This window comes from Sarcophilus harrisii, chromosome 5 (assembly GCF_902635505.1).
Source record: "Sarcophilus harrisii chromosome 5, mSarHar1.11, whole genome shotgun sequence".
Taxonomy (NCBI): domain Eukaryota; kingdom Metazoa; phylum Chordata; class Mammalia; order Dasyuromorphia; family Dasyuridae; genus Sarcophilus; species Sarcophilus harrisii.
The window spans coordinates 209,997,146-210,018,315 of NC_045430.1; the positions used below are offsets into that span (position 1 = coordinate 209,997,146).

General features: G+C 32.2%; 1 protein-coding gene across 3 annotated transcripts in view; it reads right to left on the minus strand.

The window, feature by feature from the left end:
• Positions 1 to 21,170, minus strand: part of NCAPG2 (non-SMC condensin II complex subunit G2) — a 78,888-nt gene that overhangs the window by 1,440 nt on the left and 56,278 nt on the right. For 2 of the 3 annotated variants that reach the window (XM_031939581.1, XM_023505016.2), the window contains exons 25-27: positions 13,947 to 14,050; positions 13,376 to 13,476; positions 11,965 to 12,064 (exon numbers count right to left, since the gene is read on the minus strand). In XM_031939581.1, the coding sequence (XP_031795441.1) occupies positions 11,965 to 12,064; positions 13,376 to 13,476; positions 13,947 to 14,050 (305 nt within the window). Of the gene's footprint in view, positions 1 to 5,686; positions 5,784 to 11,964; positions 12,065 to 13,375; positions 13,477 to 13,946; positions 14,051 to 21,170 lie in introns of all 3 variants that reach the window. The other variant, XR_004229741.1, reaches the window with a different exon arrangement.

Here is a 21,170-nt window from a genome sequence, read left to right on the forward strand (position 1 = left end):
GTTTGTGGCAGCCCTTTTTGTAGTGGCTAGAAACTGGAAACTGAATGGATGTCCATCAGTTGGAGAATGGCTGAATAAATTGTGGTATATGAAAATTATGGAATATTACTGTTCTGTAAGAAATGACCAACAGGATGATTTCAGAAAGGCCTGGAGACTTACCAACTGATGCTGAGTGAAATGAACAGGACCAGGAGATCATTATATACTTCAACAACAATACTAGATGATGACCAGTTCTGATGGATCAGGCCATCCTCAGCAACGAGATCAACCAAATCATTTCTAATGGAGCAGTAATGAACTGAACTAGCTATACCCAGAAAAGAACTCTGGGAGATGACTAAAACCATTACATTGAATTCCCAATCCCTATATTTATGCACACCTGCATTTTTGATTTCCTTCACAAGCTAATTGTACAATAATTCAGAGTCTGATTCTTTTTGTACAGCAAAATAATGTTTTGTCATGTATACTTATTGTGTATCTAAGTTATATTTTAATATATTTAACATCTACTGGTCATCCTGCCATTTAGGGAGAGGGTGGGGGTAAGAGGTGAAAAATTGGAACAAGAGGTTTGGCAATTGTTAATGCTGTAAAGTTACCCATGTATATATCCTGTAAATGAAAGGCTATTAAATTAAAAAAAAAAAGAAAAAGAAAATTGTTTTTAATGATTATATTCGTGCAGGTTTTCAGTTTTATATAATTATAATAAGTTACTTTTTTGTGTTCAGTTAAGATTTTGGACCATCTTCCCAACTCCCTACTTTGTGAATGGTACCTAATCTAGGTTCTAATGTTATGATGAGTTCTTATAGTCAGCTCACATTTCACTTCTTTCTCTTTTTGCATTTTAAATGTCATTTACTTGAAATCAAAGAACTTTAAATTTCAGTTCCATAACTTTCCAAGTGTCAACTAGAACACATAATTCAATTACAGCAAATAAATAGATTCTTAAGCAATTATTATGTTAAAGGAATATCATTCTCTCCCCGCCTCCCCCCCACTTTTCAATAGTATTTTATTTTTTCTAATTACATGTAACAAATTTTCCACATTCATTTTTGTAAGATTTTGAGTTCCAACATTTTTTCCCTCATTCACCTCCCTTTTCCCCAAGAGAGTAAGCAATCTGATACAGGTTACATGTGTACAGTCCTTTTAAACATATTTATCATATTGTATGAGAAAATTAAGATCAAAAAGGAAAAATGAGAAAGAAAAGCAACCAGAGAGAAGAATGGGAAAAATGAAACCCAGGCATGTGGGATAAGCAATGCAAAGGCACAGACAAAGTTGGAATGTCATGTATGAATTATGGAAAAGGAAAGTTTGCCTGCATCACAGAGTATGAGAGGGAGAGTAATGCATAATAAGGTTGAAAAAAAAAAGCTGTAGCCAGGTTGTTTAACACATTAAAAGTTAAACAGGAGTTTATACTTTATTCCATAAGTAACAGGAAGCCACTGGAAATTGCCAAGTAAGGGAGTCAGTCATACAGTCAGATGCTGTGCCTTAGAAGTACTTTGGCAGCACTTTAAAGAAGAGGATAGTGGAAAAGGCTTAAAGCAGTGAGACTAATTAGGAGGTGGTTGCAATAATGTAACCAAAAAACAACATCACTAACCTAAAGTATTAACTATGTGAAGGAAGAGAAGAGGTAGATTTTGAGAATGTTGCAAAGGTAGAAACAGACAGATGGGGAAAGTAAATAGATATTTCAAAGGAGAAATGATTTGGAAAAAAATACAATAAAATCATTTTAGGACATTTTTAATGGGATATTTGCAGAACATACAATTTGAAATATCCACTGGTATTAAGTGACTGATGCTCTTGAAAGAGAAAAATTGATTTCTTTTTTACAGCTTTTAATCCATTCTGCATATTTCATGTTATTTAGACTATTTAATTCACTCAATTTTAAGTTATGATTAGAGACAGAGTTATTGTTCTAACACAGAAGAGAGATACTAGAGCCAAATACTGAAATAGAAGAGGATTCAGGCACTCTGACCTTTATATTAATTAAAAAGTCTAGAAAAAAATTAAGATTTTTAAAGAGAAATTTAAAATGATATTCTGAATGAAATGACAAAACTAGAGCATAAAACTGAAAAAGAAACTGTTGTCATTTAAAAAAAGACTCAGAAGAAGAAAAATGGTAAAAGGTATAAAATATTACCCTAATATAATAAGATTCCTTAAAAATCAGAAATGGGCTAATGAGAAATGAATTATTCCACAAGAAAATAGGAAATATTAAAAACAAAGTCAAAAGATTTAAAAAATAAAGAAAAAGATATGACATTTCATAACAAGTAACCTAGAAAAGAGATAAAGGAGACATAATAACTAGACTACATGAAAGCCATGAGCAAAAGAGCCTAAATATCAATTTCAAGAAATAAAAAAAAAAAACTCCTGCCCAGACATATCTGAAAAAGAGGACAAAATGAAAATAGAATTTACCAATCCAACAATATGTTGTTTTAAAAAAAAAATCAACAACCCTGAAATATAAAAAACCCATGCAGAGTTAAACCAAGAGGTTAGAGAAAAATTAATTATCAATTGAACTCAAAAAAGCAAGCAGCAACCTTAATTTAAGAAAACAGCAAAAAAAGACTGAAACAGGAGAATGACATTTTACTGAAAGATACCATAAACAGTAATTTCATTTCAAAACTTAATATATATGCAGCATCTACTTAGATGGAACAACATCTACTTAGAGGAAAAACTAAAAGAATTCTAGGGAGACAGTAAAACTATATCAAAAAAATTCTAGAAATATGTGCAATGTTCCACACCTGTGGTCTTCCTTGGCAAAAGAATACATACAAGTAGGGATGTTTTCTCATCTTTTCTTTAAAGCTATGCTTATTCTTTATAATTTTACAATGATCATTTTTGATTATTTGTAGCAGTTATTTCTATTTACATTGTTGTCAATATCTTGTATATGGTTTTATTGGCTGCATCAGATCACTGCTAAATTCTAGAACGAATTCCCAAAGGAGGTTGTGAAAACATTTCCTGGTGAAGCACAAAAGTGTGACAGATGTTAGAATTACTATAATATGATTAAGTGTTTGACAGCAGGAATATGTGTGACCTGAACTTAGTATCATGATACATCTAAGAGGCATTTAATCAACTAGTCTAATTTAGTCTAATAAAAAATTATTTTTACAAAAGAGGAAACTGAGATCAGGAAAGGTCTGAAGAAGGTCACACATTAAATAAAAGAGAGGCTTTAAAATGAGATGTTCTTACTTCAAATGCAGAACTTTTCCCATTACACCATAATCATAACATTGTACAACTCATAAACATTACATCATAACAGTTTTGCCAGGCTTTAGTGTAAATTATTTGTTCAAGTGATTATTTAACCTTTCAAAATAGGTAAATTTCTTGTATGCAATAAACCTAAGAACATAAATTATCTTGAGGAAGAACTTATGTGACAAGGATTGCTTGGAAAACTGGAGTGTGGCAAAAATGATTTTAGACCAGCTTCTTAAACCATACACCACAATATAAATGGATACTCACATAAGGGACATCATTAAAAAATGGGAAGAAAGTAGATAGAAATATTTTTTACAAATTTGGCTAGATTTCTTAAGCAAACAAAGGAAGACTATAAAAGTGAAAACAGAAAATTATCATCACATGAAATTGAAAAGCCTTTGCATGAACAAAACTAATATAGCTAGGATAAGGAGGGAAACAATCCACTTGGGAGAAAAGTCTTTGCATCAAATACCTTTGATAAGAGATTGTCATCTAAGATATAGATATATATAGATATATATGAGAGAATTACAAATATATAAGACCAATATATAAAGTTATCTAAGGATATAAGGAAACAGCTCTCAAATGAAGAACTGCTATCAACAACTGCACAAAAATTGCTCCAAATAACTAATAAACAAGAGAAACTCCAACCAAAATAATTCAGTTTCACTGCTCATATAGTAAATTTTCAAAAAATGAAAAAAGATAAATACAGTCAATACTGTGGGGTCTGCAGGAAATCATATACACTTAATATATATTTTGGAATTGTAAATTAATTCAACCATTCTGGAAAGCTTATGAAACTCTGTATGCTAAGAGAGTTTCTAAAATTTCATATCCGTTGACCCAGAGATCTCATGACCAGGATATATGGATCATATAAACCTAAATATTCATAGCAACATCTTTTCTGGTAATAAAGTCTTGGAAAAAAATAATATTCATTTTGAGGAATGATCAAATAGAGGTCCATAAAATATAATGGAGTTATTACTGTGCTGTGAGAAATGACAATCATGAAGAATTCAGAGGAATGAGATACAACTTACATGAACTGACAGAGAGTGAAGTATAAACAGCACAGGAAAATATACAGAATAACCACAATATAAATGGAAATAAACAAAACTGAATGGTGGGTAAAGTGACCAAATTTGTCCCTAGGAAAAAAAAGTTGACAAAATATACCTCTCTCCAGTTAATGAACAAATAGAAGACTTGGCTTATGCAACATTTGCCATGTCTTCACACATGGGTAATTGTTCTGATTGATTTCACTGAACTTTTTCTCTTTTTAAAAAGATCTTTGTTACTAGGGTTTCTGGAATAAACACAATCAGAAGTGAATGTAAGGTAAAAATAAAAAACTATCAATTTCTTTTAAAAATGAATCTATAATCGTATTTAACATATACTTTAACATTTAACATGTATTGGACTACCTGCCATCTAGGGAAGGGGGTGAGGAGAAGGAGGGGAAAGTGGGAACAGACATTTTTGCAAGGGTCAATGTTGAAAAATTACCCATTCATATGTTTTGTAAATAAAAAAGCTATAATAATAATAATTTTTAAAAATGAATTTATATCAAACATCTTAAGGCAAAATGGCACTTCTGAACCCAACTTTAAATAACAACTACAATACATTGTAGTTTTTTCATTACTAAAATAATCCTGAATCTTATACACACTGGCTGTATGACACTGGGAAAATAACTCATCCTTCTGGTGTCTTCAGGCAACTCTCAAAGACTATTACAGAGAATACAACTGATAGGGGAAGTTCCTTACTTGGAACTCTCTATACATTTGAAATCAGAAGTCTAATAAAAAATAAACAAACAGAACACTAGTGAGAGTGATTTTTTTCCAACCTAAAATGTATTCTATTTCTTCTTTGTGGTTAGCTTCAAATAAAGGCATTTTCATCACATTAGAAGTTTTTACTAGTCCTATTTTTTTTTTGACATGTAGAATTCCCTCAAAGAGCCAGCTATAAAAAAAAGCTTGAAGCTATTCTTCACTACCAAAAAACAAAACAAAACAAAAAAAAAACACAAAAACAAGAAAAAATGATATTAATTGTTGCTTTATTAAAGAAATAAACTTCTTGGCATAAAGTGTTTTTGCCTGAAATTTAGGACTGACTATAAAAAAAGTTAATAAACTCTTTCTACTAGTTAACACCAAAGAAATGTTAACTGTCAAAGAACTTACTGCTTTCCTATGTCTCACAAATGTAAATTCCTATTGTTTTTTGACTAAAATTGAATCTTGTAGCTACAAAGAACTTTAGAAATCACATAGCTGACCAAGATTCTCTTCTATGACATTCCCAATAAATGGTCATAGAGACTCACCTTAAAGGTTTCCAGGGAAGAGGAGCCCATTACATCCTTTGGCAGCTCATGGCTAAATCTCTCTGCAACTTTAACCCACTGCTACTACTTCTGTTCTCTAGGGTCAAACAATATAAATTTAGTCCCACAGAATTATAATTTGAGAGTTGGAAAGGACCTCTATAGCCATGTAATGCAATCCATATAAGAAAGGTATTCAAGACAGCTAGCTTTATTAAGATAATCCTTCATAAACCTGAAGACTATCATCATCCTTCTATCATCCCCCATCATCCAGTTTTCCTTTCTTAAGGTAAAATATCTACATTTCCTCCTATAGAACACTGAATATAAATGGTTTTCAATCTTCTCAAGTTCCAAATTGCCCTTTTCTAAATATGATCCAGTATTACTTCAATTCAGCTCTATTTGTTGCAGTCAAATACTATTTGACATTTTTATTAAAAACATAAAATATTACTATTTTATTATAAAGCAGTTCACTAAATGCTTAGTAGGAACTTGTATTTCAGACTATATCACTTATAAACATAAGTAGCCACTTATTTAAAAATGCATTAGAAAAGAGTGTATTAGTTAAACTAACATGCTAGCTCTGCACATAAGACATAACATAAACAATTTTTGCATAATAAAATTAAGGTTATTTTGCTGATCCTAAAATGCTAATCAGTCTCACAGCACATTAATACATATTTGGATATCAGCACTTTGTTTTGTCTGTGTCTGGTTTATACCTAGTACTGCTAAAAAAAAAAAATTGCACTGGATTATCTTCTCACTAATAATGACAACAATACACATAACTATTTAGCAATTAATTGCTATTGCATTAACAAGTGCATACTGCTTCTCTTGAGGAAATTTGCTCAGTTTACAGCATTTTATTCTGAGTAAGGAAAAGTAAATGCATTGAACAGCAAATTTTTATTCAAAACCCAATAGGCCAATCCATGAACTGCTAACTCTGCTGAAAAGAAAATTAAATTACAGTTAAGGAAACATACTTTTCCCCTCCCAATTAATATCTCAATCCCTGAATTAAGAACTGAATTAATATTCCAAAATAATCCCATATAGTATGTATTTATTTCAACTTTATTTCTCAAGTCAACATTAGGTTTATTACTTTTGGAAAATTATTTTGGAATAAAATCACTATGGAAAAAAGTTTCTAATTATGTTGCCAGCTTCCATGAGAATAAATTTCCAAAGATGCTTCCTCTTATAATTTTCTTTGAAAAGTACTGACAATCACTAGACATTATTTTTCAGTCTTCATTATGAAGTATCCAAAATACTAATAAGTTCAATATTAAAAAGATAGTTATAATGAATATGATTGTTGGAATGAAAAAAACTAAATCAGGAGAAAGCAAATCATTTGAAAAGCTAAACTGTACAGCATAATGTTAAGTGAAACATTAACTATTTACTACTAAGAATCGTTACTGGATGGATTTTTCCAGATTTATTTATTTACATTCTTAGGAACATGTATCTAAAGACAAAAATATAAAATTTAAGTTTAAGATTACTTTTCCATATACCAATGAGATCACAGTCTTGATTTGATGTCCAACTTCCCTAACAAAATAATATTTAATAAAGATTAAATTTTATATAGCTACATGGCATAAAATATTCTAAAGAATACATAAAGCATCAGAAAGACAACACAATAACTATTTACAATTCTTTAAAAACACATGGGATCATCATTTAAGTATCCTAAAACACCAAAATCTTGAGTCAGTTATGAGTGACTAAAAATTTAACAGTAACATGCTTGGTAAATTTTGCCAGTCAGGAGAACACTGCCATTAAGATATATTCATGTAAAATGACACTAAAAGTATTCAAAAGACTTGTAAGACTGGAGAAGTGAGAAGGATGGGCAATGTGTTCTACTGGCACCCCCAAGAAGCAAATCCTTCATGAAAAAAATCTATAGAAAGACATGGATGAGAATTTAACTTATTTTAAAACCATTCATTGATTCATAGCACCAAAAAGTCTGAAATTGATCAAAAAGCATTCATTAATTAACACACACCTAATATATACCAGAACTATGCTAGGCACCAGGAACACAGGTATAAAAAAATGAAACTAACAATCCTTACTCAAAAAGAATTTACATTGTGATTGGGAGGAAGTCTATATATATATGTGTGTGTGTGTGTGTGTGTATACAGTAAGAATATAACATTAATAAATACAAATATAGTTAATCTTCATGCTAAATACAAAAGACTTAGAGCAATAGGTACTGGAAATAGCTAGGAAAGATTTGAGCAAAAGATTTCAAGCAAATGTTTCTTAAGCTACATCTTAAGGTAAGAAAGAGAATTCTATGAAGGAGAAGTAAAGAGGGATCACATACCATATCTGTGAGGCTGCCATGGCAAAGGCACAGAGAAGGGAAATGGAATGTTGTGTAAGAAACCAAGAGAAGGCAAATTTGACTAGATCAAAAAGTACAGGAGGGAAAATAATATAGAATGAGAATAGAAAGATAGGATAGGGCGAGGTTGCTTAAGGCTTAAAAAGCTAAAGAAAGGAGTTTACAGTTTTTCCTATAGATAATAAGAAGCACTTGGAATTAATTTAACGGAATCACCATGTGATCAGATCTATGTTTAAGGAAAAATACTTTGGCAGCACTTTGGAGGATACTCTATGCAGAGAGACTTGAGGAAAAGAGATTATAATCTGGGCAAAAGGAGTCTTAATGTAGGGATTATTAAAGAGAGAGAGAGAGAGAGAGAGAGAGAGAGAGAGAGAGAGAAGGGGTTAGTTTTGAGAAAAGTTGTAGAGGTAGAGTTGGCTAGCTGTATCAAATGATTGCACATGTGAGGTGAAAGTGAAAAATCAAGCAGTATGTAAAATTTATGAACCTCTGGAAATGAGAAGTATGGGTCATGCAAACAAACCTGTACTTGAATAGCAATCAATGGAAATACAACATGGTACTAAGTTAGTTAGATCTGAATTCCATAGAATTAAATCTTTTTATTTCAGCCAGAAATTATACACATGAAGTAGGGAATTAAAAACTATCACTATCCTTTCTGCAGATAAACTTAAAAATAGAATAGAATCTAAGATGTGACTACAGTAGTAATGTCAATCAGCCCAAACATAGCGATCATTTATATTTATATGAATAATGAGTCTAACTCAATGTAGAGCTCTCTCTAAAATGTAATGTTCTGTTGAAGTTTTCTTGGGGTCTCTGGAACAGCCTTCATTTCAGTTCAATAATCACTACAAGTGGAGCCAGGCGTTAAAGTCCAGATCCTTTACTGTCTCCTTCAAAGTCTTGTCTCCTTCACTTGGGGCTCAGCTAATTTTTCTGGAGGCCTATCTCTCTCCTTCGTTCTGAGAGCTTGAGCTCCCGCCTGCCTTCTCTGGCTTCTGAATCTCCCTGACTGAATCCTGGCTGAGGATCCTAGCTTATATGCTACACACTGAGTACAAACCAATCATTATATCACTAGGAAACCATTATTTGTTGTAGGATTAAATCAATGCTAAACTAGATTTAACCATTGTCTCCTCAATTCCACTTAGTACCTTGTTTTATAAGTTCTGGCCCATAACATCTTTTTGTAGGATTAGATCAATCACACTGAACCATGCTAAATTAGATAACTATTGTCTCTATCAATTCCACAGACTTAGTACCTTGTAAGAATCCTTTGTTTCAAGTTCAGAGTTCTGGCCCATAACAACTCAATATAATTTTTTCAATGACAATACAATTGCTTAAAATTTTTTCTGGAATTCTTTTTTGTGAGATACAATTGAAATAAATACTTGATCAAATAGCGTGCAAGAAAACCAACTTAATCATGGTAAAATTACAAAATATTATTTCCTTGCTACTGCCCTGCTTTATTATGTTTCCTCTCAAAGAACCACAAAATCCGAGAGATGAAAAGCAACTAGTAGTACAAGTCAACAAGCATTTATTAAACTATTACTATGTACTCAGTCCTATGCTAAGCACTGGAGATACAAAGACTTTTGTTTTTGTTCCTGTCTCCAAATTGCTCAGATTCTAATGGGTTGACAACATGCAAACAACTAAGTAATATGAAATATATACAGGATAAACTGGCAGTAATCTCAGAGAGAAGGTATTAGCATTAAGGGGATAGAGAAAAGCTTCTTGCAGATGGTGGGATAATTGAAAACAGATTTTCCACAAGATCTCTAGTTATCACAAGTAGTTCTTCATCCTCTACTCTATCAGTGACATTAACCCTTGTGTTTCTTACTTCCAAGTTTCTACTCAACACTGGCCTTTTCATCAGGAAGTTCTCTATTTCAGCAAAGATAAATTTTCCTCCCTTAAGGATTATACATAAGTTTTGCTAGGTTATTTTTATTTTATTTTAAGCCTAAATATTTTGCTTTCTGGAAAAATCACATTCTAAACTCTCCACTCCTCTTTTATTAGTGGCTGCTAAAATTTTTCTCATCCTGACTATGGCTCTTTGGTACTTGAATTCTTAATTTTTAGCTGTTTACAGTATTTTCCATTGATCTGGAAGTTCTGGGTTTTGGTTACAATGTTTTGGTTATAAGGTTCATTTTAGGATTTCTTTCAGGAAGTGATGACTTGTGGATTTCTTTTTCTATTTTCACTTTTCCTTTTAGTTCTAAGACACCTACATAATTTTCTTTTATGATTTCAGAAAATACTTTCTGGGTGCTTTTTCTTTGTCATGCTTTTCAAGTAGTCTAATGACTATTAAATTATCTTTCCTTGATCTGTTTTGCATTAGTTGTTGCCTATATGGTTTATTTAGACTTTCTTCAAATTTTAAATAATTGTGATTTTATTTTAATATTTGCTATTGTCTCATGGAGTCATTAACTACTTTTTGATCATTATAATTTAAAAGATTCTGTTGTTTGGTAGATTTTTAGACCTCATTTCAAGCTTTTAATTCTCTAATTCTATTTTCTATAATTCTCATTTCTTTTCTAAATTGTTCCTCTAGTACTCTCATTTCCCCTCCCCCCCCCCCATCTTTCCTCTAATGCTTTCATTTTACTTATAAAATAATTTTTAACTCTTTCTTTTAAACTCTTGTTTTCACTGAGTGGAAGCCCATTAGTTGGGGAATGGTTGAATAAGTTATGGTATATGAATGTAATGAAATATTACTGTTCTATTAAAAACTCTTCAGCAGGAAGATTTCAAAAAGGCCTGGAGAGACTTATATGAATTGATGAGAAATGAAGTGAGTAGAACCAAGAGAATACTGTACATAGCAACAATAAGATTAGGTGATGATGAACTCTGAAGGATTTGGCTCTTTTCAGCAATGAGATGGTACAGGCCAATTCCAATAGACTTGTGATGGAGAGAGCCATCTGCATCCAGAAAGAGGACTACGCAGATTGAATGTAGATCATTCTCCTTTTCTGTTGTGGTATGCATGCTTTTTTTTTTCCTTTCTCAATTTTTTTCCTTTTTGATCTCATTTTTCTTGTGCAGCATAATTGTGAAAAATGTTTAGAAGAATCGCACATATTTAACCTATATCAAATTACTTGCTGTTTAGTAGAGTGGTGTGGGGTAAAGGAGGCAGAAAAATTTGCAACACAAGATATTGCAAGGTAAATGTTGAAAACTATCTTTGCATGTATTTTGAAAATTAAAAAGCTATTATTAAAATTAAAAAAAAAAAAAGAAAAAAAGAGTTAAAAAATAAACTCTTGCTTTCATTTCTTCTAAGAATTCCAGTTGAACTTTTGCCCAAAGTATGGTTTTCTTTGAACTTTGCTTGTACAGGTTTTGGTGCAATTTTCTTCTCAGTGTGTCAGCAATATCTTTGTTCTTATAGTAGCTTATATAGTTCTTATAGTAATTCTTTTTGTTTGATCATTCTTCCAGCTATATTTCCTGACTTTAGAATTCGAGTCAGGGCCAAGCTATGCACATATGTGGAAGAAGTGTCAAGAATAAGTCTAGTCTTTCACTATGATTGCCCTTTGGTAGTTAATAAATATGTGTGTGTGTGTGTGTGTGTGATTGTGCTTGTTTTAAAGAAGAATAAAATAACTTAAACCTGTTTCTAATAAAATTGATTCAAATAGATATGAACATAACTGTGTAGAATTCTAAACTTAAACTTCCTAATTTTTAGTAGCAGGGATCAATAAACTAAAGTACTTTTATTTAAATATAATTAGATTATAAACTGAATTTTGACGATTATTGTTTCTGTCAATAAATATTATTTTATTTAGCTTTTTACCTTTCAATGCTATCTTCTTCCAAGGTAATTTCCATGTATTTGTTCAGTATTCTTTGAATAGTGGCAGCAGCATCCTTAACCTTCAGATCTTTATGTTTACCTATTTAAAGAAGTTGCATTAAAAGAGACACAATAAAACATCATAAGATGTATATATCTCAACATCTAGATATTTAAAAGGAACAGAAAGATTGTGATCTTTCTCATCAGAGTAGGTGCCCTGCCATCATGGAAAGAACATTGGATTTGGAGTCAAAGGACCTAGTTTAAATTCCAGCTCTATTACTTATTCTGTTTGACCTTGGTTGGGCAGATCATTTGAATAATTCTGAGTCTGTTTCTTCATTTGTAAAATAGAGGCTGGACTAGACAGCTCCTAATATTTCTTTTAGCTCTAAACCTGTGGTTCCATCCATTTTTTTATGTGTAAAGACTCAAACAAATATGAAATTTCAAGGACTGCATTCCTTATGTTCTTAAAGGTTTGATTCTTTTACAATTCCAGATAAAAAGTTATATGCTTATCATTTGTACATTCTGTAAAGTAATATTGTAAACTCCAGATCACTTGCACTTTATTCAATTAAAGATTACTAAATGCATATGTGTGTATATATTTTTACATATATATGTATGTACACACACACACAAAACTTTAGAAATACAAAGATGCAAAAAGACAGAGTCCCTATCCTTAAGAAACTTAAGAATCTATTCAAACACAAAGAAATAATTAAAACTGTAATAAGAATAAAGGATAGATATAAAGTATTCAAAGGAAATGTGAAAAGTGAAGGAAAATGTGAAAAACAGAAAAATTTGACTGGGGAAATTGAGGGAAGGATGCAGGGAAGGAGACAGGAACTGCGATGAGTCTGAAGGAAGGGAAGTCTTTTAAAGAAGAGAAAAAAAATAGTAGGTTTCACTGGAATGTAAGCTCAGTGAGCCAACAGTATGACATTAAAGACAAAAAAAAACTTATGAGGGAAATAATAATACCACTATACTCTGTTTTGGTCAAGAGGGATAAACTGTACTGCTTCTGGGCACCATATTTTAGGAAAAACAGTAAAAGATCAAAAGAATCTAGATTTTTTCTCACTATAATATTTTCATCTATAAATGTTATATGTACTTATATATATGTGTGTGTGTTGCGCATATGTCTTGTGTTTGAAGAAATAACAAGAGAGCAACACATTAAGCTGTTAGGTAATTATCTAAAAGATTGAGTTAAATGACTAGTCCTGGGTTACAGATCCAATATGTGTCAAAGTTAAGATTTGAACTCAGGGCTTTCTAACTTTGAGGCTGGCACTCTATCTACTACACCATACTGCAAATGAATTTCAAAGTCCTACATGTTATGATGTGAAGTCACAAAAAAATCAAGGAAAAGTATTCAACTTACCTTTACTAATAATCACAATCATACATACAACTGCTGTGAGGCAAACAATGCCTTCAATTTCTTCAGAAGCTATACATATTGTCAATTCTTCTAAGAATGATCTGTTTAAAAAAAAAATGTGTTTATAAATATGCCCACTATGGAAATACATAAGTCAAAAATGGAGTGTGTGTGTGTGTGTGTGTGTGTGTGTGCATGCATGTGCATGCATGTACTTTAACAATGGTCAGAAATGATAAGAACAGTTAGTTAAATAATTTATGTGTGTGAATTCACTGTAAAAATGAAAATTATTCACAAACAAAAATGAAGTATTTAAAAGGAAATCATTATATATTAAAATGTAATAGCAATTATAGGTCAGACTTAGATTTTATATAAACCATATTTATGGTATAAATGTGCAAGAAAGAAAAGAAAGTGGCCCATATTAAAACAAAAATGCAGCAACAAAAACTGCTAAAGAGTTTATTCTTAAAGAAAAATGAGTCTTTGAAATTTTCAAATGAGAATGAAATATGATCACTGAAAGATGTAATAAAAATTTCAAAACAAACTAAAAATGTTTTACCTGATTACATTTAAAGACTTCATTATGACTCCCATTAAACACCTTGAGAATGGTGGAAGATCAGAAAGGCACTTGGGTATTACAAATTCTTCTGTATCTGAAGTCTAGTAGGAAAATTTTAAATTAAATTTATATTAATTAATACATAAGCAACAATTTATATGACTACAATGAGCCCACTGCTCAGCTAATACTACTTTTCAACATACTTTGAAAACTATCCCCTATTTGAAATAAATTTTCAATTTTTATTAAGTAAAATAGCTATTATAGATAATACAGCACAAAGAACATATAGACAGCATAACATATAAAACATCTAACATATAGCATATAGGACAGGTAACTATGAGAGTGCAATTAAAGAAAAAGTCTTTGCCAGTTTGTCAGGCAAGTCTTTGATACAAACTCAGCAAATGCAGCAGAACCTATTTCAGATCTAAGGTCACTCTCCAAATTGGTATTAGTTTAGACTAAAAGATGAAGGAAAAAAGAAGAAAAATTTCAGAACCAATCTTTAAATGGGAATACACAAAACAACTGGTTTTTGTAAATTTTAATTTCTTGTTTTATGTTGCTCCTTAATCCTTCTTTGGCCCCTTTTGTATTTCTGTCTACATATATTCCTCCCCAAAACTATCTTGGTTCCTTCAGCTCTCCAACTTTCCAGAAAGGGAAAAAAGTGGTAAAATATATATGTTTATTTTTAATCATGTAAAGCTATTCTTGCTCTCTTCTCGTATTCAGGGAAAAGATATTCTGTGAATTTTCTCTAAAAAGGATTACAGAAAAGACAGAAAAACCTTATATAAACTGATGCAAAGTTAAGGGAACAAAACTACAATATGAAACACTTAAAGTATAAACTTTAAAGACAAACAGCTCTGAAAGAACTAGGAATTCTGATCAACAAAATGGAACCAATCGGTTAGATAAAGACTATACGTGAAACATGCAACCCAGGAAGAAACAGCCTTCCAGGCAGAAAGGTCATGAATGCAATTCAGACTGAAGCATATTTTCCTGACATAGCTAATGTGGGAATTTGTTTTGCTTTGACTATACATAATTTGTAACAGTATGTTATATGGGTTTTTCTTAGTAGGTAAGGGAAGAGCAGGTAGAAGAAAAATAGAACTGAAATTAAATAAAAAATATAGTTTTAAAAAAATGTAACATCTTGAGATCAAGAAGCATTTTCCAATTTAACTGTATGCTAGTTCTGGCACAGTTCTTTATACCTAGCTCCTTAAAGTACTGCAAAGCATATATATGTGTAGAAAGATCATTTTGATTATTATATATAAAGATATTCTTCATAAAGCCTATATTCAATTAATTTGAAGTTTACCTGAAATCCTATTTTAAAAAGTTGAAGGTTCTTAACTGTGCAAAGTTAAGCTGAAGGGAAAATTTTCAAATCTGTTCTTAAATACTGTTTACATTCTATTTCTACCATGTCCTAATTGTAATTAAACAAATTAAATTCCTTGAATGTAGGGACCGTTTCAGTCTTTGTATTTGAACTCAGCCACTTTTCCACAGCCTAGTACAGTATTTAACACATAGTTGGCACTCAGTAAATGCCTACTGATTGTCTAGGAGGATATTACTGATAGCAAAGACTAAGCATATATAGATAGGATGATGTAAGTATAGCATAATTAAAATGTGCTGAATAAGTAAATGAGTAATTATTGCAAAAAGTGTAAAAGATGGGATATTCCTGAAGGCGTTTGGTGTATTCTTAGACATATCTGAACTGTTTAAATGTAATATTAAACATAGTTTAGCAAAAAGGGGAAAAAGGAGATTTTTAATGGAAAAATTATATAGCGGGAACAGTAGGATAGTAAACAGAGGCCAGTAAACAGAATGGCAAAGGGTCTCAAAGACATGTAATGAGGCTTGGCTAAAAAAGCTAGGTATTGGAAGAGAAAAGGATAGTTGACTTCAAATGTTTGAAGAGCTGTCACATGGAAGAGATATTCAACTTCTGTTTGTCTTCAGAGAGTAAAACCAAGAGCAATGAGTAAAAGCTATATATAAAGAGCCAAATTTTGGCTAGATGTCAAAGAAAAAAACTTCTTAAAAGTATAGTATTTTCAACTGCAACCATTACATGATATTTTAAGGGGAGATAGTGCTTTAAATTCACCACTCCAACTTACAAAAGAAGCTCAAGAGGCTTTGAGAAAAGTTGAACTGGCTTTATCCAATGTAGTTGAAAGTCACTCAAAAACCTTGGAAATATCAGTTTTTGCCACACAAGAGGCACCCACAGCAGTCCTTCATCAAGGAGACAGTGTGATAGAGTGGGTGAACCTTCCGGCACAACCAGAACAAAGCCTTCCTTACTCCTTACCCAGTGCTTGTGGCTAGAATTTTATTAAAGGTCATTAAGCGAGCAGTACAATTATCTGGGATAAGACCTGACAAGATATACACCTTTTATACCAATACACAAATTAATGTGTGTTGTGAGACCATCCCAGAGTGGCAAATTTTGTTAGCCACGGCTCCAAATTTTACACATGGGTCTCCATTAAAGATAACCAGACTATTACATAAATGGCAATGGATTCTTGAAGAAAAAGTTTCTAAAGTTCCTGTTAAAGGAACATCTTTAAAGATGCATCCAAACATAGTATTTGTGCTGTATATTCTCATGACAACTATAAAGAGAGTAGTCAGAACTCCTTTTCAATCCACTCAGCAGAATGAACTGTATGCAATCATTCTAGCTCTTATTATCCAGGAGACATAAATGTAATATCTGATTCGGCCTATTCAGTAGTGTGGTACAAAGAATTGCCACAGCCCAAATAAAATTTGCAGCCTCTAATAAATATCAGCTCTTTAAGAAACTTCAAGAGCAAGTGAGAAAGCATCCAGGTAAGATCTATATATTGCATGTCCACTCTCATAGTGGACTTCCAGGTCCCATATTTGATGGCAATTCAAAGGCAGATCGCCTTCTAACTATGTTGGTCAATACTCCTTTATTCCAAGAAGCCCAGGCATCTCATTCTAAATATCATCAGGCTGCTTGAGCTTTACATTTACAATTTGGAATAACAAGAGAGGAAGCTAGGAGCATAGTAAAAGCCTGTACGGCCTCGTGATTTGAGACCCAATGATATCTGGCAAATGGATGTGACCCATTATAAATCTTTTGGTCGCCTGTCCATGTTGTGTTAGACACCTTTTCAGGATTCACTTTTAAAATACCAGCAGCAAAAGAGACAGCCCGAGTGGTCACTGAATTCCTCACACAAGCATTTGCCATTATGGGTGTGCCACAAGCAATAAAAACAGACAATGGTCCTGCTTATACTTCCAAACATTTTGCACTTTTGTGCACAGTATAAGATTTTACACACCACGGGCATACCTTTTAATCTTCAAGGACAGGCAAGAGTAGAGAGGAGAAACAGACATTAAGACGTTCCTCCAAAAACAAAAGAAAGGAGGAGCCACAGGTAACCTTAGAGAACTTCTAAATCTAACCCTTTATACTATTAACTTCTTGATTTTTGACAAAGATGCACTGGCTCCGGCAGACAGGTTTTATAACCCACCGGAAGGGCAGTGTCCAGTGCAAGCAGCTCCACTATCTTTAGATAATCGCCAGGTGCTGTGGAGAGACCCAGAAAGTGGTGAATGGAAGGGACCAGATAAGCTGACTGCTTGGGGGAGAGGCTTTGCTTGTATCTCTACAGGTGGAGAAGAAATCAGATGGGTGTCAATGAGCCGTATTTGCCTTGTCCATCGCAGAGAGACAGAGCCGACCCTTGAAACGAAGGAGAAGACCCAAGAAATATCAGGTGGTTGTGTTGCTGATTGCGTCCACTATTGAAAGAGCCTGGCAGTTATGGCGTTTGACTCATTGACATCAAAAATTGATGGACTTCAAAACCCTCAGGAATCATTGGATTTTCTGAGACATGATAAGATTGTTGTAGACTTGAAAACCCTGAGGAATCACTGGATTCTCTGAGACATAAGATTGTTATAGGACTTGAAAGTCCTCAGGAATCATTGGATTCTCTGAGACATAAGACTTGAAAGCCCTTAGGAATCATTGGATTTTCTGAGAAATGATAAGACTGTTATAGGACTTCAAAATCTCTTGCAATCATTGGATTCCCTAACACATAAAAAGACTTTTGCAGAAGTTGCTGGTTATAAAATAAACCCACATAAGTCATCAGCATTCTTATATATCACTAACAAAATCCAACAGTCAGAGTTACAAAGAGAAATTCCATTTAAAGTAACTACTGATAATATAAAATATTTAGGAATCTATCTGCCAAGGGAAAATCAGAAACTATATGAGCAAAATTACAGACCACTTTTCACACAAATTAAGTCTGATCTAACCAATTGGAAAAATATTAAATGCTCTTGGATAGGGCGAGCAAATATAATAAAGATGACAATATTACCTAAACTAATCTATTTATTTAGCGCTATACCAATCAGACTCCCCAAAAAACTATTTTAATGACCTAAAAGAATAACAAAATTCATATGGAAAAACAAAAGATCAAGAATTTCAAGGGAATTAATGAAAAATAAAATCAAATGAAGGTGGTCTAGCTGTACCAGATCTAAAATTATATTATAAAGCAGCAGTTACCAAAACCATTTGGTATTGGCTAAGAAATAGATTAGTTGATTAGTGGAATAGGTTAGATTCAAAGGACAAAACAGTCAATAATCTTAATACTCTAGTGTTTGACAAACCCAGAGACCCCAGCTTTTGGGATAAAAACTTACTGTTTGACAAAAATTGCTGGGAAAATTGGAAACTAGTATGGCAGAAACTAGGCATTGACCCACACTTAACACCGTACACCAAGATAAGGTCAAAATGAATTCATAACCAAGGCATAAAGAATGAGATTATAAATAAATTAGAGGAACACAGGATAATTTACCTCTCAGACCTGTGGAAGAGGAAGAAATTTATGACCAAAGAAGAATTAGAGATCATTACTGATCACAAAATAGAAAATTTTGATTATATCAAACTGAAAAGTTTTTGTACAAACAAAACTAATGCAGACAAGATTAGAAGGGAAGCAATAAACTGGGAAAACATTTTTACAATCAAAGGTTCTGAGAAAGGCCTCATTTCCAAAATATATAGAGAATTGACTCAAATTTATAAGAAATCAAGCCATTCTCCAATTGATAAATGATCAAAGAATGTGAACAGACAATTCTCAGACAAAGAAATTGAAACTATTTCTAGTCATATGAAAAGATGCTCCAAATCATTATTAATCAGAGAAATGCAAATTAAGACAACTCTGAGATACCACTACACACCTGTCAGACTGGCTAGAATGACAGGGAAAGATAATGCGGAATGTTGGCGGGATGTGGGTAAACAGGGGCACTGATACATTGTTAGTGGAATTGTAAATACATCAAGCCATTCTGGAGAGCAATTTGAAACTATGCTGAAAAAGTTATCAAGTTATCATACCCTTTGACCCAGCAGTGTTACTACTGGGCTTATATCCCAAAGAGATCTTAAAGGGAAAGGGACCTGTATGTGCAAGAATGCATTTGGGGTAGCCCTGTTTGTAGTAGCTAGAAACTAGAAAATGAATGGATGCCCATCAGTTGGAGAATGGCTGAATAAATTGTGGTATATGAATGTTATGGAATATTATTGTTCTGTAAGAAATGCCTAGTAGGATGATTTCAGAAAGGCCTGGAGAGACTTACATGAACTGATGCTGAGTGAAATGAGCAGGACCAGGAGATCATTATATACTTCAACAACAATACTATATGATGATCAATTCTGATGGACCTGGCCATCTTCAGCAATGAGATGAACCAAATATCAGTTCCAATGGAGCAGTAATGAACTGAACCAGCTACCTCCAGTGAAAGAACTCTGGGAGATGACTAAGAACCATTACATCGAATTCCCAATCCCTATATTTTTGCCCACCTGCATTTTTGACTTTCTTCACAGGCTAATTGTACACTATTTCAGAGTCCAATTCTTTTTGTACAGCAAAATAACGGTTTGGACATGTATACTTATTTTGTATTTAATTTATACTTTAACATATTTAACATGTATTGGTCATCCTGCCATCTGGGGAGGGGTGGAGGGTAAGGAGAGGAAAAACTAGAACAAAAGGTTTGGCAATTGTCAATGCTGTAAAATTACCCATGCATATAACTTGTAAATAAAAAGCTATTATTAAAATAAATAAATAAAAATTTAAAAATAGAAAAAAGAATAAACCGAGTTTAATCAACAAAATATATATATATATATATATATATATATATATATATGAATAAAATAAAATAAAATTAAGATAAAAAAAAAAAATCACCTATTCCAACTCCCACATTTTACCAACCAGCAAATTGAAACCTGTAGTGGTAAAGTGATTTGCCCAATTTAATAAAAATTTTCTCCTTCCTCTATGCATTTCCACAAGTTGGTCAGCTCTCTCTTCAGGCTTGGATATCATCTACACTTGAAGTATGAGACAGACATATGCAGCTTCTTTTAGGACAAATTCCATAATATTACATTATACCTTTTTAAACTGTTGCATCTAAAAGAATCTATCAAAAAAATTGGCCGAACTACTAGTTATGAAATTAAAGGGAATACTGTCTCTAAACTAGTTAATCATGTGGGTTTTGATTAAAAGCATTTTGATTAAAATCAAATACATGGGAACTTTCAATCTTATTTTAGCTAAGATGGATGAGGGACATGACAGTGTAAAATGAGGTTGTGAAGAAAATAATTTAAGTGCATAAACATCTCTGTGGCAGCAGCAGGAATTTGTTATTTGTTTTCATTTACTAATGAAATCTTAACTAGGCTAAAATAAAATCAAGAGTATCACTAAGTATAAATATTAATATGTAATATGGTCAGAATTTTCAAAGGCAGAGATCAAAAAAAGGAGTCAAGAATGAAATATCATTAACCATTTTTGTGATGAATTACAGGAATGTGGTTTTTACTTATAAACTATAATTCATATATATATATATATATATATATATATACACATATATATGTGTGTATATATATATATATATTCCTAAAAGAATCTTGCCTAATCTTTCCAATATTATTTCTATATCCTTTCTTGATCTATAAAAAATTCAAATGAATAGCTCAACTGGCAACAAGAGATATTTGGACTCCAATGATAATCTTCT